This window comes from Corylus avellana, chromosome ca2 (genome assembly GCF_901000735.1).
Source record: "Corylus avellana chromosome ca2, CavTom2PMs-1.0".
Taxonomy (NCBI): domain Eukaryota; kingdom Viridiplantae; phylum Streptophyta; class Magnoliopsida; order Fagales; family Betulaceae; genus Corylus; species Corylus avellana.
In genome coordinates this window covers 6226316-6250731 of record NC_081542.1, presented here as the reverse complement: position 1 = coordinate 6250731, position 24416 = coordinate 6226316, and the positions used below count along the sequence as shown (strand labels likewise).

The 24416-nt window shown below is 34.1% G+C and overlaps 3 protein-coding genes across 10 annotated transcripts in view; all 3 read left to right on the top strand.

The window, feature by feature from the left end:
* Nucleotides 1-4452, top strand: part of LOC132168666 (sugar transporter ERD6-like 5) — an 11618-nt gene extending 7166 nt beyond the window's left edge. For 3 of the 8 annotated variants that reach the window (XM_059579669.1, XM_059579667.1, XM_059579674.1), the window contains 13 exons: nucleotides 1822-1887; nucleotides 1970-2035; nucleotides 2111-2186; nucleotides 2279-2343; nucleotides 2560-2652; nucleotides 2782-2862; nucleotides 2945-3169; nucleotides 3241-3303; nucleotides 3388-3447; nucleotides 3547-3600; nucleotides 3789-3848; nucleotides 3966-4080; nucleotides 4231-4452. In XM_059579669.1, coding sequence (XP_059435652.1) covers nucleotides 1822-1887; nucleotides 1970-2035; nucleotides 2111-2186; nucleotides 2279-2343; nucleotides 2560-2652; nucleotides 2782-2862; nucleotides 2945-3169; nucleotides 3241-3303; nucleotides 3388-3447; nucleotides 3547-3600; nucleotides 3789-3848; nucleotides 3966-4080; nucleotides 4231-4355 — 1149 coding nt within the window. In that variant the 3' untranslated portion in view covers nucleotides 4356-4452. Of the gene's footprint in view, nucleotides 1-1107; nucleotides 1198-1283; nucleotides 1362-1821; nucleotides 1888-1969; nucleotides 2036-2110; nucleotides 2187-2278; nucleotides 2344-2559; nucleotides 2653-2781; nucleotides 2863-2944; nucleotides 3170-3240; nucleotides 3304-3387; nucleotides 3448-3546; nucleotides 3601-3788; nucleotides 3849-3965; nucleotides 4081-4230 lie in introns of all 8 variants that reach the window. The other 5 variants (XM_059579672.1, XM_059579671.1, XM_059579673.1 and 2 more) reach the window with 4 other exon arrangements.
* A 3808-nt stretch (nucleotides 4453-8260) lies between these two features.
* Nucleotides 8261-11739, top strand: LOC132168667 (sugar transporter ERD6-like 5). Its single transcript, XM_059579675.1, has 15 exons — nucleotides 8261-8332; nucleotides 8787-8852; nucleotides 8928-8993; nucleotides 9069-9144; nucleotides 9231-9295; nucleotides 9501-9593; nucleotides 9716-9796; nucleotides 9882-9966; nucleotides 10063-10106; nucleotides 10178-10240; nucleotides 10325-10384; nucleotides 10503-10556; nucleotides 10782-10841; nucleotides 10961-11075; nucleotides 11576-11739. The coding sequence occupies exons 1-15, from the start codon at nucleotides 8276-8278 to the stop codon at nucleotides 11689-11691; spliced, it is 1101 nt and encodes a 366-aa protein (XP_059435658.1). The 5' UTR covers nucleotides 8261-8275; the 3' UTR covers nucleotides 11692-11739.
* Nucleotides 11740-12743: 1004 nt separating this feature from the next.
* Nucleotides 12744-24416, top strand: part of LOC132168964 (sugar transporter ERD6-like 5) — a 12235-nt gene continuing 562 nt past the window's right edge. The window contains exons 1-34 of the mRNA XM_059580060.1: nucleotides 12744-12956; nucleotides 13095-13157; nucleotides 14121-14210; nucleotides 14479-14538; nucleotides 14789-14854; nucleotides 14946-15011; nucleotides 15096-15171; nucleotides 15390-15454; nucleotides 15616-15708; nucleotides 15784-15864; nucleotides 15960-16044; nucleotides 16137-16180; nucleotides 16263-16325; nucleotides 16407-16466; nucleotides 16568-16621; nucleotides 16956-17015; nucleotides 17134-17248; nucleotides 17355-17470; nucleotides 18679-18774; nucleotides 19969-20031; nucleotides 20291-20380; nucleotides 20818-20877; nucleotides 21770-21835; nucleotides 21919-21984; nucleotides 22066-22141; nucleotides 22238-22302; nucleotides 22530-22622; nucleotides 22741-22821; nucleotides 22900-22984; nucleotides 23068-23111; nucleotides 23198-23260; nucleotides 23354-23413; nucleotides 23509-23562; nucleotides 24247-24306. Coding sequence (XP_059436043.1) covers nucleotides 12822-12956; nucleotides 13095-13157; nucleotides 14121-14210; nucleotides 14479-14538; nucleotides 14789-14854; nucleotides 14946-15011; nucleotides 15096-15171; nucleotides 15390-15454; nucleotides 15616-15708; nucleotides 15784-15864; nucleotides 15960-16044; nucleotides 16137-16180; nucleotides 16263-16325; nucleotides 16407-16466; nucleotides 16568-16621; nucleotides 16956-17015; nucleotides 17134-17248; nucleotides 17355-17470; nucleotides 18679-18774; nucleotides 19969-20031; nucleotides 20291-20380; nucleotides 20818-20877; nucleotides 21770-21835; nucleotides 21919-21984; nucleotides 22066-22141; nucleotides 22238-22302; nucleotides 22530-22622; nucleotides 22741-22821; nucleotides 22900-22984; nucleotides 23068-23111; nucleotides 23198-23260; nucleotides 23354-23413; nucleotides 23509-23562; nucleotides 24247-24306 — 2514 coding nt within the window. The 5' untranslated portion in view covers nucleotides 12744-12821. The remainder of the gene's footprint in view (nucleotides 12957-13094; nucleotides 13158-14120; nucleotides 14211-14478; nucleotides 14539-14788; nucleotides 14855-14945; nucleotides 15012-15095; nucleotides 15172-15389; nucleotides 15455-15615; nucleotides 15709-15783; nucleotides 15865-15959; nucleotides 16045-16136; nucleotides 16181-16262; nucleotides 16326-16406; nucleotides 16467-16567; nucleotides 16622-16955; nucleotides 17016-17133; nucleotides 17249-17354; nucleotides 17471-18678; nucleotides 18775-19968; nucleotides 20032-20290; nucleotides 20381-20817; nucleotides 20878-21769; nucleotides 21836-21918; nucleotides 21985-22065; nucleotides 22142-22237; nucleotides 22303-22529; nucleotides 22623-22740; nucleotides 22822-22899; nucleotides 22985-23067; nucleotides 23112-23197; nucleotides 23261-23353; nucleotides 23414-23508; nucleotides 23563-24246; nucleotides 24307-24416) is intronic.

Sequence of the window (24416 nt, the reverse complement as noted above, 5' to 3'; positions counted from 1 at the left end):
ACAATTTTAAAGGTTGATTTATTGATTTTATAGGAAAATATAGATAAATTATTGGTACCAATAATTTATCTTGTTGATCTCACATCGATTGTAGAAGGGGCCGGTAGTGTGAGGGGTAAATAGTTTTGGATAGAATGAATAAAGTGAAAAATGTGAAACACTTATGAAGTTAAAAGTCCGATTTAAAAACTGATGGAGTATTTTGAAAACTCAGGAAGTTCTAATCAAATTTCCTTTTTAAAATTTTTATAAGTAAGAGTTCTGTTCTACTTTTGTTTTTGTTTTCTCAAAATAATCATATTTATTATTATTATTATTATTATTTTTTAAACACAACCAAACAATTTTCTTAGGTCGACTCCACAAAAAGCATTTTCCCAAATGTGGACTCTGTGAGAAAAACATTTTCACTTCAAAACATTTTTTTTCAAACTAAAACCAAAAGACACTTTTCAAGACCATTATCAAACATATCCTAATTCTTCAAGCGTATTTCAATTGTAATTTTGAGGAAGAGCGCAATAGCATTTGTAGTTGGCATCCAAGCCCAACAAGTTGATATAAAATTAAGGAAAACATATGCAGCACCCACTGTGTTTTGAGTCATTTGAATTTTAAAACCTAGTTTCCAACCTTTTGACATTAACTAGTCATTAGGACCCGAGTAATAGCTTCTTTCCAATCCATGATTTTTGTTAGCATTTCTTTTTCTTTTTTTTTTTTTCATTTTAAAAATATTTTGTTACCTCCACTTATGCCTTCCAGTTTCTCTATCATCTCTCCCCTCTCTGCGTTTTTCTACCCTTTCTCCTTTCTTTCTCACTCTCCCCTCCACAGCATGGTTCAACACAGCCATGACATTACTTGCATGACCATGGAAGTTGAGCCATGACAATTACCATGGAGCAGGGCTGTCAATTTTTAGCATGACTCGCGGACTTGGCACAAACATAACACAAAATTAACCTGCCAAGTCCAACACAAAATTAGTGGGTTAAGGTCGAAGGATCTGACCCATTTTATTAAATGGGTCGAATTAGGGTTGACGTATATAGTATATTGTCTTATACATTTTTTCCTAATTCTTTTTTTTCCCACGCAATGCAGTATTCGATTTTTGGTTCAATATTAACAATTGGAGCAATGTTAGGAGCAGTGTTTAGTGGGAAAATTGCGGATCTCATTGGCAGGAGAGGTGTAAGTTTTCTAGTTACCATCTAAATAATTTGTTGCATAGCCTAAAATTTCGATTTCACAGTCTACCAATTTTTTCAGTTAAATAGTATTGCTTTGTAAAGCAGGCAATGGGAGTTTCTGAAATAGTCTGCATCCTGGGGTGGCTTGCAATATTATTTTCCAAGGTCTTCGTATTCTTCTACTTCTATTTCTTTTCCTACATTTTCTTTACTTAAAGGTTTTCTTTGATTCACTTATATTTGTCTCATGTCCTAGACTATATTCTTTCAAGAAGTTTGATTGTCAGCAAGCAACTTTAGAAGAAAGCATTACAAAGAGATATTTCTTGTTTCTGTTGGAGTTTCAAGTTCAAGTTCTATGTATATTAATTTAGAAGATACCCAATGAAGCATATTTGCAACAACTATTGTTCCTTTGGATATAATTTGTATTAGTTGAAATTTTCGAATACAGTTATATGATCGTATAAGGATTGATATACAAAGAGACTAAAATGAAAAACAAAAACAAAAGGTCTGAAAAAGATCAGCGACTATATTGGAGATTATTAAATTGTTTAGGGGGAATCAACTAGAAACTAAAGTGAATAATTTCATAACATAAAATGTGTATTCTTGTTGACAGGATGCTTGGTGGCTTGACATTGGAAGATTTTTAGTTGGATGTGGAATTGGGGTTCTTTCCTATGTGGTAATTGCAATTACAAGGTTTAGATTTCAAATATGATCACTTATTCTTCTGATGAATAATGATATTTATAATTTTTTTACAGGTTCCTGTTTATATTGCAGAAATTACGCCCAAGAATGTTAGAGGAACATTTACATCATTTTCTCAGGTAGATGTACTGATCATAGGTTTGAATTCAATGTCAGCTCCATCCTGTATGTGCCAATGTATTTTCCCTATGCAGTTGATGATAGGTTTTGGCCAAGCGCTCACATTTCTCACTGGTTCTCTTGTCAATTGGCGCACCTTGGCTCTAATAGGTCATCTGTTTATTAAGCTTGTATTGTTGCTAATACAGTCGAAAGATAGCTCCTTAAAATAGCACCTTGGCTCTATGTGATCTCATTCTCAGGAATTATCCCATGTCTAGTACATCTGCTTGGCCTATTTCTTGTTCCTGAGTCTCCTAGATGGCTGGTAAGTCCAATTCAAGCTTCTGCTGGAAGTCGTCTTTTAGGTTGGTTTGTACATGGTGCATTAATAGAATGGGAGAAAATTAAGGATGTTTTTGTTTACCTTGTTACATATATATGAAGCCTATAACAAATGAAAATCAATTTTAGCATTGCATTAGGTTCAAGAGTTAATGTAGCATTAGTATTATTACTATGCTCTGAGTTGGATTGCCTGCAGGCCAAATGTGGTCGCATAAAAGAGTTTGAAGCTGTGCTGCAATTCCTCAGGGGAGAAAATGCTGATATTTCTCAAGAAGCAGCTGATATCATAGTAATCCTCTTTTATCATACTTAATAAAGGAGCAACTAGTATTGAACTTTTATTGGTAAACTCATCACTTATTCCAAAACCTCAATCATTATTATTATTATTATGCAATTGACTTTCATTGTCTTACAGGAATATACAGAAAACATTCAATGGATATCTGAAGATGGAATTCTATACCTATTCCAGCGGAAATATGCTTATTCAATATTAGTAAGCACTCTAAATTATTTTAAGGTGTTGCCTTCTTGTTTAATATCTTGTGTGATGTCTAGACATTTTGAAACTGTCATAGGTTGGAGTCGGGCTTATGGTGTTCCAACAGCTTGGAGGACTTAATGGGTTTACATTTTATACAAGTGTGATATTTGAGTCGGCTGGTAAGTTACGAGACTATAGTAATTACTCATGCTTAATTGAAAGAATCATATCAATTATCATAGAGAAAGGAAGACATAATAGCTGCTGTATGACAGGTTTTTCTAGTAAGCTTGGGACTATAGCAGCGGCAGTTGTTCAGGTTCACTGTAACCTTCATATATCTGGTATAACTTGTTTCTTCTCTAAGATTAAGTAGTAATTTCTATGCAGATTCTCATGACAGTTTTGGGAGTACTCTTCATAGATAAGTGTGGAAGACGGCCACTTCTACTGGTCAGAACTGAGCAATTTTCTATTTATATTTGTAGTTTATTTACCACCCCATACTGAAGAAGTCTGCCAATGATTTGATTGCAGATATCTGTGGCAGGAACATGCTTAGGTTGTTTCCTCACTGGACTTTCATTCTTCTTGCAGGTTATTTTTGAAGCAAAATTTATAAACCTATATACTTTTGAAGTATCACTGTGTCCTAAAAAGTTTTTAAGTATCACTTGATTTTCATTCTTCTTGCAGGATCTTCAAAGTGGGAAGGAGCTCATTCCGATTTTGGTCCTTATTGGTGTATTGGTAATGAAAACTGAATTCATGCCACTCCTCAACACCTAAAAGCAGAAAAAACTCAAACACTCCTGGCATAAGGAAACAAGTAGAAATGTTTGATTTTCCTCGCCCCTGCCTTGCACATACAACACATACTTCATGCCTTTCTTTTCCAGTTGTGTATTAATAATATATATATATGATTCTGCAATCAGGTTTTCTTGGGTTCTTTTCAGCTAGGATTGGCAGGAATACCATGGATTATTATGTCAGAGGTACGTTTTAAGCTTCATTTCTGCACTAAACTATAACAAATTTAAGCTAGAATGACATAACAAGAAGGTATTATTAGCTTGAAAATGAATATGGGGGTTTTTTTTATCTTCTTCCAGATATTTCCTATAAACATCATGGTTTCCGCTGGAAGCCTTGTGACTTTTGTGAGCTGGGTTGGTGCTTGGATTATTGCTGTCACTTTCAACTTTTCATTTGGGTGGAGCACAGCAGGTAATGCCGTCCTCTAATTAGTCCTCCTCCCCTTTGTGACTCTTCATTCACCTAAGCTTCTTTGTTCAGAAGAAAATAATAATGAAATAGAAATAAAAGCAACAAAGACAAGATTTTATTCTAATGACTGTTCTTGGTCCACCATTCCAGGGACATTCTTCATATTCGCAGGCATATGTGGCGTGGGAATTTTATTCATAGCTAAGCTGGTGCCAGAGACCAAGGGGCGTGCACTAGAAGAAATTCAAATATCAATTACTCATAGTCTGCAATGATCATTATAAATGACATCAAATCCTTGCATCTAATCACTGTTTGAATTATTAAAACAATTTTCAAAATTTGTATGTATATATATCTAGTTGAATGTCATTGAATAGGGTATGGCTTAGTGGGGGTCGAATCAAGTGATGGAATTCCTGGAGTCGTGATACACAACACACGGCGTGCCACGCACGCCTGTGCAATTTTTTTTTTATAATTAAAAAAAAAAAAGTTTTGCACAGGTGTGCGTGGCACGCCGTGTGCTGTTTTACTTCACCCGAATTCCTGATTCATATAAAATTCACTGTTTGTGAAAATGTTGGAGGCGCACTCCTACAATGGGAGTGCTGGCCTGTCGGAAAAGGATCAACAATCATCGGTCCTAATTGTTAGTAATTGGAACAAATAATATGAGAGATTCATATAAAATTCACTTGTTTAAATAAATTTTAAGCTGTTTGGTGGTCGCCTACTCGAACATGTGGGTTCCATATGAAAGCAGATATATTTTATATAGGATCTCAGATCTTTCACATTATCTATTTAAATTACTAGTAATTCGAACAAATAATTATTGCGATCTAAATCTAGGTTAGCTCTTATAGGAAAAAAGTTAGCCGTGCCAACTTGGGTTATATGTATATCTCTTGGCCCATTTTAAATTGTCAACATGTGTATTGCACCATAGTAAGTTGATTATGGTGCAATCGAGTAAGTATCTGGCCATGTGCTGAACCACTCTCTCTCTCAGCTAGGGCCGGCTGTTTCATTAGGCCAATTAGGCTGTCACCTAAGACTCCCATTAAAATAATTGACATACTCTATTTAATATAAGATAAAATGTAATATTGTATTAACATTAAAGTCAAATAATAAAATTTATAATATTACCCTTCATTTTACACTAAATGGATACTCTCCATTTAATTTGAAATGGAGAGAATCCTATTCCCAGATAGGTTGAATACCTTTTTAATAAAGCGATGGTTTATTCGAATGCTCTTAATTATTAAGGTTGGTCGGTGTAAAGAATTAAATGCTCAAAAGAGAAAAGATGAAAAGTTTGGATAGTCCCAAAGAGGAATTATGATCCCCACCCATTCATTTAAACTGAAGAATATCCCATTAGTTATATTTGATGAATATTTTTGTCTTTGAGGAATATTTTTGTCTTTGAGGAAAAATGAAAAGATAAAAAATACTATTCAAATATAACTAACTGAATACTATTCGGTTCAAATAATTCCAATTATGCCCAGTCGCCTTCACACACAACCCAACCATTAGTTCAAAGTCTCACTAAAAGCCCTGCCCCATCCCATGGAAGCATCCATGCATCACTGCATCTCTCTCTCTCTCTCTCTCGTACTCTCCTCTCAACCATATTTCAACTTATTTTTGTTTTACACCTGTAAGTCCCACCATATTCCTCTTCACCCCATCCCCTTTATACAAATATTCCTCCTCCCCACCTTCCACCACCCCCAATGAGTTTAGGAGGAAGCATGGAAGAAGGAGCACTCCTTCTGGAACCAAGGCTCCACAAGACTGAATCCTCTTCAACCACAACATTTATTCTTCTCCTCAGCACCTTAGTTGCCACCTGCGGATCTTATACTTTTGGAAATGGTGTAAGTATATATATAATTACTGTCTTTTAGATTTGATTAAGGTTTTTATAGTTTTGTTGTTAAATGTGTTTCACTTTAGCTGTTAAACTTCTCCCCCTTCTGCCCTTTTCTGCCTCAAACTATAGGGACTAAAAGTGCAATTATCCCTATATTATATGAGCAACATAAACAAACCTGATGAGTATTCATCAAAGTGGGGTTTTCATTGTTTTGCAGGTGGGGTATTCGTCACCAGCCGAATCCGGAATTGAGGAAGACCTTGGCCTTAACTTCACTGAGGTTCAATTTAGCTTATTATTTAGTAGACTCCTATATAACTGTCATACAATTTATAAGACGCGACAGTCATAATTTCTTTCTTTTTTCTTACAATTAGTATTTGATTTAAGAGCTGATTTTCACCGTCATAACATCAAGTTGTATAACAGTTATATAATTGTTTATGACTAAATAGCATTTTACTCATGATTTAAACATGGTTATTATATTAGCTAACTAATATTTCCATCTGGAGGTCAAAAACTTAACATATGGGTGCAGCAGTGTCATCTGAGATTATTATTAAGGTGAGGGCTGTGGTACTTATAGGCCTAGATTTGAAGACCAAATGGAAAGTGACAAGTGGATTTATTTGTTTACTTTTTTAGGGCCAAAAGAAAGGAGCAAACGACTAGCCGTTGAGACTTGGACTTTAATTAGGATTCGAAAATTACTGCCAGAATGCTTGGACCAATATTTCAACTCGAGATTAATAACCTTTTGAAATGAAAATTACATTAAATCAAGAATAAAATAGTTTGAAATGTAAAATACTTTGAAAAATCTATACCAACCAGTCTCTAAGGCCTAGTTTGGAAACCGTTTTGAAAACTGAAAAAAAAAAAAAAAAAAAAACTTTTCTCCAAACTATCAACAAACTATTCAAAAACATAAAACGCTTTTCAAAATTATAAAATACTATTTAAAACTTTTTTCACACTTTTTTAATAAAAATATTTTGAAAAGATAGGTGCTTAATTCTTTATGTATGGAGGCTAACTTATTACTTCAAAAAAATTAAAAAAATTAGAGAGAGGTGGCCTGGCCAGCATCTCTATCCAGATTAATGTCACGTAATAACAGTTTTGCCTTTTTTTTTTTTTTTTTTAATTTTTTTTTTTATGGTTAATTACCTTTTTAGTACTTAAGTTTTCATTTTTTTTTTCTTACCTAAGTGTCAAATCGTTTCACAAATAGTACCTAACTTATGAAAAAAGACCAACTTAATATCTATGTTACATTCTGTCATCCCAAACTAATGAAATGCTACGTATTGTCACATACAAATGACACTTGTCCTAAAAAAAAAATAAAAAATAAAAATTAAACCCTAAAAAAAAATGGAAAAATTATGAGGTGGCCGACCACCCCCATTTTTGCCATTAGGGAACCACTCCATGGCCGGTCTAGGGGTGGCCGAACCACCCCATACCCAAGAAAAAATCATGTAAGAAGCACATAAATTTTTTAATTTGCATGCGCGATTGACATAATTTTTTAATAAAATTATTTTAAAAACATGTGCTGTATTTAATTCAAGAAAATTCCTTTTGAAAGAAATTTATGTCATTTAGAGAGAGACTGCAATAGCGTTTCTACGTAGTTGGCATCCAAGCCACTTCAATAAGAATTATATTTTGTTCCCTCCACTTATGCCTTCCAGTTTCTCTATCATCTCTCCCCTCGATCTCTGCATCTTTCTACCCTCTCTTTCTCTCTCCCTCTCCCCTCCATAGCATGGTTCAACCTCCACAGCCATGACGTTAGTTGCATGGCCATGAAGTTAAGCCACGGCAACCACCATGGCTGTTGCTCAAGCTTTAAAAATGAACAAAAATAATAAGCCAGCGAAGATGCACGCAAGATGAACGCCAAAATGCAAAGAAGCATTTCTCAAGTTGTGTTGAAATAGAATTATGCAGGGTGCTTGATTTGTCCACCTCCTTACACACACACACACAAATCTGAAATTACATGATTGTGGGGAAGTCTTTGTTGATTGTTACAATATATTGAATTTGTGTTCTTTATGTTATATTCCTTTATTAGATTCATTTTTCCTCATTCCATTTTTCACACTTGGTGCAGTATTCGATTTTTGGTTCAATATTAACAATTGGAGCAATGTTGGGAGCAGTATTTAGTGGGAATATTGCTGATTTCATTGGCAGGAGAGGTGTATGTTTTCAAGTTACCCTCTAAATAATTCGTCTACCAACTTTTTTAGTTGATTAGTATAAGCTAATCTTATAAAGCAGGCAATGGGAGTTTCAGAAATACTCTGCATCCTAGGGTGGCTTGCAATATTATTTTCGAAGGTCTTCTTATTCTTCTACTTTTATTTCTTTTCCTACCTTTTATTTACTTAAAGGGTTTCTTTGATTCTCTTATATTTGTCTCATATCTTAGACTATATTATTATAAGAAATTTGATTGGCAACAAGGATTAATAGGCAAGCAGATTGTCAGCAAGCAAATTTAGAAGAAAGCTTTAGACTTAGCATTAGAAAGAGATAGTTATATTAACTTTCTTGTCTCTGCTGGAGGTTCAAGTTCAAGTTCAAGTTCTATGTATACTAATTGAGAAGATGCCCCCCATGAATTGAAGCATATTTGTAACAATAAAAAAGAGATTGAAGTGAAAAACAAAAATAAAAGGTCTGAATTGGGCCAGCAACTATATTGGAGAATATTAAATTGTTTAGGTGGAATCAACTAGAAACTGAAGTACTGAATGATTTCATAACATAAAATGTGTATTCTTGTTGACAGGATGCTTGGTGGCTTGACATTGGAAGATTTTTAGTTGGATGTGGAATTGGGGTTCTTTCCTATGTGGTAATTGCAATGACAAGGTTAAGACTTCAAATGTTATCACCTATTCTTGTGATGAATAATGATATTTTTTTACAGGTTCCTGTTTATATTGCTGAAATTACACCCAAGAATGTTAGAGGAGCATTTGCATCACTTTCTCAGGTAGAGTTTCTGATTATAGGTTTGAATTAAATGTCAGCTCCATCCTTTATGTGCCAATGCATTGTCCATATGCAGCTGATGATAGGTTTTGGCCAAGCATTCACATTTCTCCTTGGTTCTCTTGTCAATTGGCGAACCCTGGCTCTAATAGGTCACCTATTTATTCAGCTTGTATTGTTGCTAATACAGTCACAAGATAGCTCCTTAAAACTGGCTTCTATGTGATATCATTCTCAGGAATTATCCCATGTCTAGTAAATCTGCTTGGCCTATTTCTTATTCCTGAGTCTCCTAGATGGCTGGTAAGTCCAATTCAAGCTTCTTCTGGAAGTTGTCTTTTAGGTTGGATTGCACATGGTACATTAGTAGAATGGGAGAACATTATGGTTATTTTTCTTTTCCATGTTACATATATATGAAGCCTATAACAAATGAAAATCAATTTTAGCATTGCATTAAGTTCCAAAAACAAATTCATTACTATGCTCTGTGTTTGATTGCCTGCAGGCCAAATGCAGGCGCATAGAAGAGTTTGAAGCTGTGCTGCAAGTCCTCAGGGGAGAAAATGCTGATATTTCTCAAGAAGCAGCTGATATCATAGTAATTCTTACTTTTACCATACTTAATAAAGGAGCAACTAATATTGAAACAATTATTGGTAAATCACTGCTTATCCCAAAAGCTTATATTATTATTATGCAATTGGCTTCCTTGTCTTACAGGAATATACAGAAAACGTTCAACGGATATCTGAAGATGGAATTCTATACCTATTCAAGTGGACATATGCTTATTCAATAACAGTAATAAACACTCTAAATTATTCTTAGGTGTAGCCTTTTTGTTCAATATCTTGTGTGATGTCTAGACATTTTGAAACTGTCACAGGTTGGAGTCGGGCTTATGGTATTCCAGCAGCTTGGAGGACTTAATGGGTTTACATTTTATACAAGTGTGATATTTGAGTCTGCTGGTAAGTTATGAAACTATAGTAATTACTCATGCTTAATTGAAAGAATCATATCAATTATCATAGAGAAAGGAAGACATAATAGCTGCTGTATGACAGGATTTTCTAGTAAGCTTGGGACTATAGCAGCGGCAGTTGTTCAGGTTCACTGTAATCTTCATATATCTGGTATAACTTGTTCCTTCTCTAAGATTAAGTAGCCATTTATATGCAGATTCCAATGACAGTTTTGGGAGTACTCTTCATAGATAGGTGTGGAAGAAGGCCACTCCTACTGGTCAGAACGAAGCAATTTTCTGTTTATATTTGTAGTTTATTGACTATCCCATACTGAAGAAGTCTGCCAATGATTTGATTGCAGATATCTGTGGCAGGAACATGCTTAGGTTGTTTCCTCACTGGATTGTCATTCTTCTTGCAGGTTAAGCAAAATTTATAAACCTGTATACTTAATTTGCTTAATTATATTCTTTTGAAGTATCAGTGTCCTAAAAGGTTCAAAAAGTTTAAGTATCACTGGTCTTTCATTCTTCTTGCAGGATCTTCAAAGTGGGAAGGAGCTCATTCCGATTTTTGTCCTTATTGGTGTATTGGTAATGAAAGCTAACCATAGGGAAACTTTTTCAAGCTAAATCAACCCATTTTGTGTTTTTTTTTCCTTATTGGTGTATTGTTATTTGAATCAAACACCTATCCTAAATCCATGCTACTCCTCAACACCTAAAAGCAGAAAAAACACAAACACTCCTGGCATAAGACACACTTCATGTCTTTCTTTTCCAGATGTGTATTAACCATATATATGATTCTGCAATCAGGTTTTCTTGGGTTCTTTTCAGCTAGGCTTGGCAGGAATACCATGGATTATTATGTCAGAGGTACGTTTTAAGCTTCATTTCTGCACCAAACTATAAAAAATTTAAGTGAGAATGACATAACAAGGAATTAGCTTGAAAATGAATAATGGGGTTTGTTTGTTTGTTTGTTTTTTTTCCAGATATTTCCAATAAACATAAGGGCTTCCGCTGGAAGCCTTGTGACTTTTGTGAGCTGGATTGGTTCTTGGATTATTGCTGTCACTTTCAACTTTTCATTTGCGTGGAGCTCAGCAGGTAATGCCTCCCTTTAATTAGTCCTCCTTCTCTTTGTGACTCTTCATTCACTTAAGCTTCTTTGTTCTGAAGAAAATGATAATGAAATGAAAATAAAAGCAACAAAGACAAGATTTTATATGGTCCGGTCTATGATCTACTTTCGCAAGATAAAAGCCCTAAGGATTATATATATTGTGCTCTTATTTAATTGATAAATTTACAATACAAAGGGTTCCTATTTATAATGAAGTTGAGAGAATTCAAAACGGTATAAGAGATCAAATCAAATTAGATTTAAATATATTCAAATTAGATTTGAGGTTAAGCTTTTGGAACAAGTGATGATTTAATATAATATTAAAGCCAGATGTCTATTTAAATTAAATATTCTACGTGTAGAGACAGATTATTGATTAAATTTACTTCTTTCCATCACCTTAAACTTTTTGAATAAGTGATGATTTAATAGATTTACCATTTTTTTTTTTCTAACGATTGTTCTTGGTTCACCATTTCAGGGACATTCTTCATATTCGCAGGCATATGTGGTGTGGGAATTTTATTTGTTGCTAAGCTGGTGCCAGAGACCAATGGGCGTGCACTAGAAGAAATCCAAACTCATAGTCTGCAATAATAAGAAAAGAGTAGTTATAAATGGCATTAAACCCGTCAGTTTCATTATCCCTATATGCAATTATATAATTTTTACAACATTTTTTTCTCTTGTATATAATAAAATATATAAAGTGAGAAAGAAAGAGACTGGTAAGGGCCTTTAAGGCTATATATTGAAGTATGTTGAATTTCATTACAATGATCATTATTTGTAGATGTTTGAGGGAGGTGTCAAATGTCGATGGACTTGAGTCGTGGATGACAGAGGGAGGCACTGTCAACGCTAAGCCTTGAATGGCTAAGAGCCTGTTTAGAATTGCGTTTGAGAAATATAATTTTTATGTCAGAAAAATGGTTTTTAATAAAAGCTTGTTTTGACCATTTTTTTAATTTTTTTTAAAAAAAAAGAAAAAAAAAGAAAAGAAAAGCAGAGGACAATGATCGATGTAGATTGGATTACCACAACCCCCTCGTTGTGGTAACAAATATAGGGATCATAGACACGTTTTTTCAACAACCCACATTGGGTCGTACGTAGCTCCAACTGCCAGTCAACCTGAATGCACGAAAACTTCTGTTTTTTTTTAATTTATTTATTTCGGGAGTTGTACATTCAATACTCCTTTTTGTAAACACTGGAAAAGATTCAGATATGATATGATCACCCCGATTTGGTTAAATTTAAAATGTTGATTAGTACACTTCATTCCTAGAAATTTCCAAGTATATAATCCAAATTCCAATAGTTATTTTATGTGACAGGTCAAGGAGAGTGTATAATTTGAGAGAGGGTGTAAGATTTATCCCAAGCAAAAGCAGAGAAAACCCCTGTTTTTGAGATGCCAGAATATATAAATCAATTTTTAAAAAGCAAGAAAGCCGCTCATATTGCTTTGATTTCCTCGAATTCTCTCAATTTTATTTGAAATGGATAATATTCATTTAGTGTAAAATGAAAAGATAATCTTATAAATTTTATCGTACAATATCATCTTTTATTTTACACTAAATAAATACTCTCGCTTTCATTTGAAATTGAGAGTATTCTCACCAACCCCAGGCAGGCACCAACTCTCACTCTCACGTGCTGGGTATATAGTGGAAGAGGCTTAAGAGGTTCTGCACTCAAACATCAAAGAAGAGAAAAAAATGGAAGATGGACTTTTAGCAGCAGAGGCCAATGAGAACTGCGAGGACGTGTCAGCAAGTGATTCCAAAGCCACGGCCATTGTTGTACTGAGCTCCATAGTCGCCCTCTGCGCTTCACTTTCTATTGGGTGTTCTGTGAGTAGCACTATATTATCCAAATACCCAATTGGTCTTGTTATATATATATATATATATATTTTCTTCCAAAAGAAAAGAAAGAGGCCGGAATAGGAGCAACTTTGTCTCAACATTTGCAGTATTACTGGTTTGCAGTCTGGATTTTCATCTCCTGCTGAATCTGGAATTATGGAAGACTTGGGCCTCTCTGTCGCTGCTGTAAGTGCTAATCCTTTATATCTATAGCTAAATTTGTTTATGGAAGTTTCATAATGCAAACAGTTTGAGACTTGTTAATACAAGTAGGCCGAATAATTGAAGTCCAATAATGAGAGGGCCCACTAAATAAATAACCCATGTGGAATAAATAACTCATGTGGAGATAAAGATTATAATTTATAAAGTTCTATTTCATATAGTTTACCCAAGCAATCCCATCAGGCTTGAGATTTCTTAGAATTTTTTTTTTTAAATTTGAGATTCTCAAATTCATAAATCTTAACCGTTCATTTTATCCAAGCGATTAAAATAAGCCATGTTTTAACATTTAATGAGGAAACATGGCTTATTAAATTCCTTAAAGGTAGTTTCCTTATTAAATTTTCTCATTAAATGCTGAAACATGAATTATTTTAAACGTTTGGATGAAATGAACGGTTTAGATTTATAAATTTGAGAAAGGTATGTCAATCCCTCAATCCCTCACATCTAGTTTGGTTCAATAAATGTTTAGCTAAATTTTACTTAAGGGATTACATTTTATTTATTTTAGATATTCATTTTTTCAAAACAATTACATCATTCACCATTTTAGTTATCAACTTTTACTTTTCAATTTAAAATATTATTTCTTTATTTACTTTCCCAATTCACAAAGAGGAAAGAGAACAAAATTGTTTATTTATTTATTTTTAATTATTAATATAGCCAAGGATTTGTTGTTTGTTGAGTACTATCAGCAAAAGTTTAGTCATTTTATTGAGCTGGATGTGAAGTTTTTTTGAGAAATTTTTGGTACAGGACTAGCCAAAATCTTAACTTCAATTTAGTGAAATGTGACACTGTCCCTTAATTTAGAACTTGTTATCTTGATTTTTCCTATCAAATTTTCTCTGTTATTTCACATAATAATTTCAGTGTCTTATTTACTTGCATGCCTTTTTCCCCACCCTCACTGTGCAGTATTCAGTTTTCGGTTCAATAATGACAGCAGGAGGAATAGCAGGAGCACTTGTTAATGGAAAGATAGCAGATGTCATCGGTAGGAGAGGTGTAAGATTCTTTTGCCACTTTTACTCCCTCAAATTCTCCCACATTTTTTTTTATTATTATTAATTAATCATTATTTTCTATCAATTTAAGTTTTTGGGATTATTGGTGATTTAGCATAATATCAAAGTAGAGGTTCGAGTTCAAACCTTGACTCTATAGTTTATGACAATTTCAATTACATATTCCAAGTGTTGGGAAGTATACTCTTTTATTAAGATTTTGGAATAACGGATGATTTAACACTTTTTTTAATGGTATTTTAATCCAGACATTGTGGTTCTCTGAGTTCTTCACCATTGCAGGGTGGCTTGCTATAGCATTTGCAAAGGTTTTTCCTCTTCTCCTTTGATTTATGGAAACAACTTCAAATAAGATGAGGTCCTTTTAATTTTTACAAAGAGTGCATTCTGATTGAACTTTACTTCTGATGTCTATTTGGTTGTGGCCATTTTTTCCATTGAAAGATTGTTGAAAATCATTCTGAAGCAAGTCAGACAGATATCTTTTGTCACATTTCCATTTCTCTGCATTTAAGGTTTAGATTCATAGCAGAAAGATCATTTGAATTCTTCCTGTAGAATGCTTGGTGGCTGGACCTTGGAAGACTGTCTTTGGGATTTAGCAATGGGATTCTTGCCTACGTGGTAATTATAATAAGACTTTTGATTCCTACTTAATTTAGCTATCTATCTGTGAAACACTTGCTAATTATGATAGTAATAAATCCAATTCCAGGTTCCTATATATGTTGCAGAAATTACCCCAAAGAACCTTCGGGGAGGATTTACATCCGCTAATCAGGTAGGTAAGAATTTCTTATTATGGTGTTTGGACTGAATTCCTAACTCAATTGTTTTACTTTAATATATTTCATCAAGTGTACAGTTGATGATTACTTGCGGCATTTCTCTGATGTACTTCATTGGAAATGTCACTTCTTGGCGCATCTTGGCTTTAATTGGTAATTCCTTTCAAGATTTCCATTAGTTTAATTGGTAATTGCAGCATCAAAGTGATCCTTTTGTCCAATTTCTGTACAAATTTCATCTATTTTCTGTGCTCTAGGAGTCGATTTGAAACAAGGCCAAACCTTAGGGACGAGTTTAGTAACTTTCCCTACTTATTTATATGTAGAGAATTTCTGAGTCAAGTCTATTTGTGTTCATTTGTTACTTTCAGGTATCATTCCATGTCTCATAGAACTTCTAGGCTTATTCTTCATTCCAGAATCTCCTAGATGGCTGGTGAGTCCAACTCAAAGGTTATAGTGAAAATGTCATGTTTATGATGCATCTAAAGTGTAAAAGAGAAAGATCTTCTTTTTCGCTTTTATCTTAAAGCATACACAGTAAAGGAAAAGTGAGGATCCATTAGAATTGTCAAATGATCATACAATTGCCTGCAGGCTAAAATTGGCAAGGAGAAAGAGTTTGAAACTGCTCTACAACGCCTTAGGGGAAGGAATGCTGATATTTCTCAAGAAGTGGCTGATATCAGGGTAAATTTTGCAACCTCAAGCAGAATAATCTTTGGTTTCTTATGTTTTAGTATTTATGTGTTCCTGTTTTTGCAGGATTATACGGAAGCTTTGGAGCTGCAGTCAAAAACTAGATTTCTAGATTTGTTCCAAAGGAGATATGCTCATTCACTTACTGTGAGCCTTACTAGAAATGAAAACAAAATAATTTTTATACATAGAACCTCTTCCTTTCAAAACATGTCTAATCTTTCTACTGTATCTCTTAAAAGGTTGGAGTTGGATTGATGTTACTGGTACAGTTTGGAGGGAACAATGCCATTTCTGCTTATGCCGCCTCTATATTCGAAGAAGCTGGTAAATTAAGGGCCTTTAGAACCGCTTTCCATAGTTAAATGATAATATAGAAGACATGAAAAAGGATGATATGGATCACTGGTTTATGACAGATTTTTCGAGTAGTGTTGGGACAATATCAATGGCTATTATCCAGGTACTAATTGATGCTTTAACTGCAGAATGAATCAAGGCTTTTGGTTTATGCATTTTTACCAAGTGTAAATATTCAATTGCAGATTCCAGCTACTGCTGCTAGTGTGCTCTTAATAGATAAATCAGGAAGACGGCTACTTCTAATGGTGAGGATGGAAAAGGATACATTTTTAAGGTAATAATTTAGTTCATTGATTAAATGATAGTGAAGTTTCCATTTCTTGTAGGTATCTGCTGCCGGAATGTGCTTGAGTTGCTTTCTTGTAGGCTTGTCATTCTGGTTTCAGGTTCACCCAAATCCATATATATACCTCTTTTTCTATTGTTTTTTGTTTACTTTTATTGGTAAAAGATCATTGTTTGAAAAAGGTAAGTTTGCTGTGAGCAGGACCTCCAGCAGTGGAAGGGGCTCACTCCCATTTTGGTGTTTATTGGCATAATGGTATATACAATTATTCCCCTTCTTCACAAGGAAACCCATCAAAGATACCTCTTTTCTATGTCTCATATTTTGTAACAATTCCATATATGCTTGAAATACCATATAACAATTTGTGGTGTTTAAGATTCCTAAGTTTGGATGCTATCTGAGTTCTTAAAAGGAGAACTGACCTTAGTGCCTGCTGATGATCATTAATTGTTTTCATTTCAATGTTGTTGTGTTTAACGGTGTAGGTGACACCACGTGATGTTCCATAATTTATATCGTTAAATACAACAACCTTAAATCCTAATCAAGTCGAGTTTGTCGTTTACTAACTAATAGCAATGCTCAGGGGTATGCTGTTTCTTACTCAATAGGCATGGCAGGAATACCATGGGTCCTATTGTCAGAGGTATATAACTTTCTTGTTTCAAGTAATAGAAAGAATCTTTTCATTGGTTTTAATAGCAGTTTGACAGAAGAAGAAGAAGATTTTGAGCTTTAGATTGAAGGGTCAGATTTTGTTACAGATATTTCCCATGAACATAAAGGGCTCAGCTGGAAGCCTGGTGTCTTTAGCAAACTGGACCTGTTCTTGGATTGTAACCTACGCTTTCAACTTTATGATGGAATGGAGCTCAGCAGGTAATCAAACCCCTGCAGCCCCACTCTCTCCGTTTTTTTTTTTTTTGTTTTTTTTTTTTTTTTTTAATAAAAACAATGTTTTGGGTACGTATGTACACTACTACAGGAACATTTTTCATATTCTCGTTGATATGTGGTTCAGCTGTTGTATTTGTTGCAAAGCTTGTACCAGAAACAAAGGGGCGAGTGCTAGAAGAAATACAGGCATCGATTACCCATTTGGTCCAATAATTAAGATGAATTTCCCATTCTATTAATTATAATACACTCGATCTGTTCACACCTGGGTTTCCAATGGTTTTTAATATTTATATCTCGTGTGGTATTCAATTATTTGAATGATCTACTTTGATCATCTTGTTTCTATTGAAATTATTAATGGAAATTAGTAATATGAGATGCATTTGTCCCCCCACATCTATGATCCACCCACTCTGTATATTCACATGATCAAATTTTCTACGGGATATTCCAATTATTTTTATTTATATTAGGTTTGATGGTGATCAGTGAATGGAAATATTTGTTTAGAACAATTAAATACCACACGTATGTTATTAGAAAAAAATAAAACTCAGTAGATTTTTAATTTTTGGATTGAAAAAAGTATTTTGATGTAACATAAAGATCAAAAACAATTTTTTTTTTTTTTTTTTTAATGTTTTTGACTTGATGATAACTGAAAACAAAATTGTTAACAAGAAAATGACCAAGTATGGTTCCATTTCACAAAGAGAAAATGTTATTCAACATTTTCAACTGTCCATCTCCTAGCATTTTTTTAATTTTAGTTTTTCTGACTTATTTTATTTTATTTTTATATAAAAAGAAAAACAAATAAACATATATCTGTTTAGTCAACTTAAACTTAAAATAGATCATCTGATGTTAAGGCCTAATACCTATTACGGCGAGAGAGTTCCGTCCTAATATTTTTTCGGTTATCATTGACTTATGTGGAATTCATAAATTTAATGGTTGATTTTTAAGATGAGATTGGCCAAATATGAGAAAATATTAACCCATAGCATTTTTCAACATTTATTCATTTATTTTTTAAATTAGCCAATATATATATATATATCTTCATGGCACGTTGATCATAATAGGAACATTAACAAGTCAGAAACAAGAAGCACGTGATTTGATAGCCTTAATATAAAAATGCCAAAAATGGCAACTAAACTAAACCCACCCGAAAGTCTCCCATGAATCCGTCGTGTGTTCGGTCTCAACAAACTCTCGATCTGTCTGTCTGTATGTCTTTCTCCGGCCCTCAATATATATATATATATATAAAACAAGTTCTTGAATCTTGCCCTCTCTCTTCTTCTTCTTCTTCTTCTTCTTTCCATGCATTAAAAATGGCGAGAGAAGGCATGGAGGAAGAAGAATTATTGCCAAGGTCTACAATTGTAGATGAAGCCAAGGCCTTCAGATATGATGGAGAAAGGGGAGCAGCCACGCCTGTTGTAGTACTCAGCACCATGGTCGCCCTCTGCGGTTCACTCTGCGCAGGCTGCGCTGTAAGTGCCATTAATTACCAACAACCTTTTCTGTTTTCCTTTTTCGGGCTCAAACATATAACACTCACTTCTTCACTACTGTTTTAGGTCTTTCCTTTTCTAGGAATACTAGAAAATCTTACTTGTTGTGACACGTCACTTTGTAATAGTTTTTTTATTTTTTATTTTTTTCAAATAATTGAGAGAAAGTGGGAATGACCCTCCTTCGTTTCATCCCTCTAGCTAGGCCTGTTTAGTTTTTTACTTTCTTCTTCGTTTTGTTGTGTGCGTTATGTACTCACAAAAAAAAAAAAAAAGTTGTAAATTTATTAGGAAATCTTCACTTATTTAGAGCTATCAATGATTTTTTATTCATAATCTCAAATTATTAATTTTTGCAATGACAGTATTCAAAGCTCCTTTTAATTTTACCTTTCTATTATAATTTTTTTATTAAATCATGCAAAAATGACCAAATTACCCCTTAATTAGGGGAAAAAAAAAGAAGAAAAGTCAACATTTGCCTCTCTAGTGAGGACTGGATTTTTTTTTTTTTTAAGGGTATAAATTTTACAGGAATATAAGAGACAATTCATTTGTTTGTCTCTTGATTTAACTCTAAACCTTAACAGTAGGGACGCAATTGTCCCCAAGAGGTAGCTCAATCAGCTGGGACCACACTTAGTGAAGTGAAAGTCACTAGTTCGAATCCCCCTCCTCCTCTTGTGCGGACATGTCAAAAAAATTAAAAAAAAACAAAAACAGTTATTTGAACTTAATAATATTGGTTGTGGCCCTGTGGTAGGAGGTGACTGTGGGCCGGGGATTGTGTAGGTTGCTCAGCCTGTCATTGGTGGGCATGCATTGTCCCATACAATAGGCCCATAGGCCAGGTCTACACAGCTACATTCGGCTCTTGGATCTGTTTAACAAAAAAAAAAAAAGAAAAAAAAAAAAAAGCTTTTTATCTTTCAAATTTATCTAATAGGTTTTACAGATTCAATAATAAATTTACAAAAAGATGGATGAAAAATTGAAAGAATTAGCATATCTCTTGCTTTATTATATATATAGTTATAGTCGTTGCAGTGTACTGTATCTATAATCATAGGTTCATATAAAAAAAAAAAATGTCTGTTGAACCTGTTCTATGGAGCATTGGTTGTTGGGTTGGCTAAGTTGGTCTGAATATATGATATTATGGTTGGTTTGAAGACAGGATATTCATCAGCTGCTGAATCCGGAATCATGGAAGATTTGGGTCTGTCTGTGGCTGATGTAAGTACTAATTAATTATTCATCATTTTATTTTTAGTCTTTTAGTTTTTCAATTTTCTTTAATTTATCCTCACACAAAATCATGTGTTTATTTCATTAGTATTTGTAAGCACGTTGACAAATTTACACATGATCACATGCACAAATGTATTTGCACCTTGCAGATTTATATTGAATTTTCTTTGGATTTTAAACCTTTGATGATTAATTGTCAATTCTGCATGCAATTAATCTTTTTTCTTTTTTCTGCCTTTTGCAGTATTCAGTTTTTGGTTCTACACTAACCATTGGAGGAGTTATAGGTGCATTGTTAAATGGAAAGATAGCGGATATTATTGGTCGAAGAGGTGTAAGTTTCTTTACACTACAAAAAAGGGAAATTTTGCTGACATGGGTTTTCTGATGGGGCATTTTTGACGTGTGTGGGGCGTTAAAATTTTGGGTGTCAGAAACGAAAAATTTCTGACGTGTCAGTAGAGGCACGTCAAAATTTTTTTTGACGTGTCAGGTTGTGACTTTGTGGCACATCAGAAAAATTCCTGACGTGTCTCATTCTCGCACGTCAGAAAATTCTGACATGTCACTTCGTGGCACGTCAGAAATTTCTGACGTGTCAGAAAGTAACACGTCAGAAAATTCTGCATTTGGTTGTTGATATTGTAACACTTGAGAAAATTCAGAAAATTTTTTGTATCTCAGGGCTTACTGTGAATTAAAAATGAAATCTTATTTATTTATTATTGTTATTATTATTCCTTTCAATTTCTTGTTGATATTGTAATGCAGGCAATGTGGTTCTCGGAAATATTCGGCCTTGCAGGTTGGCTTGCTATAGCATTTGGAAAGGTGGGTTTTTGTTCACTTTTCTTACCTTCCCCTAAATAATGCTGCATTTGGTTGCCAATATGTTCAATTAATGTTCCCAATTCATCTTGTCTTCACATTTCCTCTTTAAGCAACTTTCCATAGAATGAGTTCCAATCCCCAACCAAGTTTTACAAAGAGTTTCTTCTTACTCTAATTAATTTCTAATCTCAAGTTTCTTTAGTTACCAGTCCCTAAAAGAGTGAAAGGATCAGGATCTAACCCCCAATATGCAGCAAATTTAAGACAAAAGTTTTGTAGTAGTTAATAAAAATTCATTCACAAAAAAGAACTCTTCAAACAGATCGAGTAATGATATAAGGAGGGCTAGAGAGTCATCCTTAGAATCCTTCCAAATGTGATGTGTCATTTAAAATCACAAATAGATTAAAATTTAATGATGTTCATCTCAAATTCAATGGTGATTTTAAAAGTCACGTCACATTTGGGAAGACTCTAATCCTCTTTATATCATTACTCCATCAAACACAATCAAAAACTCTTTCAATTTGTGTAGCGCTAGGACAACTTTCTGACAGCTTGCTGACGGCGGTATAAAATCTTGAAATTTCAAACTCTAATTTTTACACCTAAACACTGTGTTTAAAAAGTTACAACCCTTATTTTGATAACTGGAATGAGGCAATACTTTAGACCTAACAAATAGGACACTAGAAATCATAGTGTTAATATTTATTGTAATCGGACTTTGAAGTTTCTTCCTTTTTTGCTATTTTATTGTATGTTGATGAAGGGGCAGATAAGCCATTTTTTGTTTTTCCAAAGTCAGTATGAACCAAGTGAAGGAAATTACTCCATCCACATTTCTCTCTTTTGGGTTTCAGCTACTAATAGAGTTTAATGCTTGATGTAGAATGCTTGGTGGTTGGATCTGGGAAGACTTTCCCTTGGTATTGGCTTTGGTGTTATTTGCTATGTGGTAATTCATCAGTTCTACATTTTATAGTTGATTTACCTACTTCAAAAACAACAAATAATGATTAATTTCTGATACTCAAACAGGTACCTGTATACATTGCAGAAATAACACCTAAGAATCTTAGAGGACAATTTACATCAGCGTATCAGGTATAACTAAATCATTAATAATAGCTTTAAATTGAATAGCCAACTCATTGTTCACAACCCTATGTTTCATCAATTATGCAGCTGTTGGTTTGTTGCGGCATTTCACTTATGTATTTCATTGGAAATATCGTTTCCTGGCGCACCTTGGCTTTAATCGGTACCTTGTTTGTTGGTCCTTCTCTGTGAGAATTTAATCTGAAGATAAATTAATCCTAGAATGATGTAGTTCTATCCACATTGATTTTATTTTCAGGTGCTATTCCATGTTTAGTACAACTTGTGGGATTATTTTTTGTTCCAGAGTCTCCTAGATGGTTGGTGAGTCCAAAGATTTTGTTGAAGTTATTTATACAGATTTTTCGTTGTGTGGAGAAAAAGAATGTGTTGAATTCTTTAATATGTTTTTCATGGCCTTTTCAAGTGTGTTTTCAAGAGAACACATCTAAAGACTACTGAAATTTCTACTTTCTCTCTTTGGTTTCTTCTGTAAAGAAAATGTGAGCATCCATTAGGATGTGGAAATGATGAGTACAAGTGGTCTGCAGGCAAAAATTGGTAAAGAACCAGAACTTGAAGCTGCTCTACAGCGTCTTAGGGGGAAGCATGCTGATATATCACAAGAAGCAGCTGATATCAAAGTAACCTTCTGATTTTGTGTTTTAATGAGAGTGTATTTTCTATTAACTTAACTAGAGGAAAGATGTCTTAGTGGTTATGTTTTATTAACTTTTTTGGTATGCTCCTTCCTTCTCGCAGGATTTTACAGAAACCTTTCAAAAGCATTCAGAAACTAGAATTCTGGACTTGTTCCAACATATATATGTTCATTCCCTCATTGTAAGCCTCACCGCTGTGATACCTTTACTTTTCATTGCTTGTCCACTCTTTATAGATATTTTACTTAAATTGGTTTAGGTTGGACTTGGGTTGATGATACTGCAACAATTGGGAGGCGCCAATGCAATTGCTTTTTATGCAAGCTCTATATTTTCAGAAGCTGGTAAATTTAATGGCTTCAAGAATTGTTTCATGTCACTACTGAAAAATGAAGAAATGATGATTACTAGCTCTGGTTTATGCTAGGTTTTTCAAGTAGCATTGGGACTATATCAATGGCTATCGTCCAGGTACTTTGCTCACTGTATATGAGACTGTGAGGGGATGCATGATTCTGCTTGGTACATCTCCCAATCACAAAAACATTATTTTGCAGATTCCGTCTGCCGCTGTGGGTGTTATCTTGGCAGATAGATCAGGCAGACGACCACTTCTTTTGGTGAGGATGGGCCGGATGGCAAAGAGTCAGCTTTAAGTCCTTGGTATAATTCATCAATAAGTTGATAGCAATGAACTCTACCAATTCTTGCAGGTCTCTGCTGCTGGAATGTGCTTCAGTTGCTTCCTTGTAGGCTTGTCATTCTGCTTTCAGGTTTCTATCAGAACCAAATTCAGACATACTCTGTCTCTGGTTATGTTCTCCGCATATTTGAATGATTATATTTAAAAAGCTTTTGTTATAAGCAGGACATCAACCAGTTGAAAGAGCTCACTCCCGTGTTGGTGCTAATAGGGATCCTGGTAAGGCATTCACAACAGCTTTCCTAAGTTTTAATTCAAATTTAGAAAATCAAACTACTTCTTACTTTCATATTCAAATACACATCAATAACTCTCATTATTTGCGCTATCACTTGAAATATACCAGTCAACTTGGAGTTATCTGGAATCACTTATAAAGTTCAGTCTCACTTGGTAAAAAATCAATGTAGGACTTATCATTTAGGAGTGGCTTCATAATCCACCCACTCTATGCAAGTTACTCATCTTTTCAATGTGGGATCAGGGTATTACAATCTCCCTTTCCTAAATCCCTGAAGTCCTTGTCAGGAACATCTCATGCAATGCTTCGTGACCACACAATACCATTTGTAACAATTTAGGAAAAGCATTAGCCAGATTTGCATTATCACTTCAAAATTACTTGCCAATTTGGAGTTTCCTGAAATCACTTATAAAGCTTAATCTCACTTAGTAAGGAAACGATGTGAAACTTAGCACCCATAAGTGCTTTTATAATCTACTAACTCTGTGTGAACTATTCATCATCCCAATGTGAGACTAGGTGTTACGCTTTTCCTTTTGATTTCTTAAAGGTAACAAGTGAATGTTTACCGTTCATTTTTACTCTAATGCTAGACTAAGGTTTACATAGTGATAGATCCAATTGAGATGCAGTAATTGACTATCAAATAATCCACGCAGGGGTTCAGTGTGGCTTACACATTAGGTATGGCAGGATTACCATGGGTTATAATGTCAGAGGTATGTAACTTATTAAACTCTGATTCCTCTGTATGTAACTTATTAAACTCTGATTCCTCTGACAAATTTCTTCTTCTTCTTTTTATTTTATTTTATTTTATTTATCTTTA

Excerpts from the sequence above, each read along its gene's own strand:
- LOC132168667 (XM_059579675.1), top strand. The coding sequence starts at position 8,276 with ATGGGAGTTTCAGAAATACTCTGCATCCTAGGGTGGCTTGCAATATTA. Across the intron at positions 9,145-9,230 it reads GCGAACCCTGGCTCTAATAG|GAATTATCCCATGTCTAGTA; the intron begins GTCACCTATTTA and ends TATCATTCTCAG. Across the intron at positions 9,967-10,062 it reads TGTGATATTTGAGTCTGCTG|GATTTTCTAGTAAGCTTGGG; the intron begins GTAAGTTATGAA and ends GCTGTATGACAG.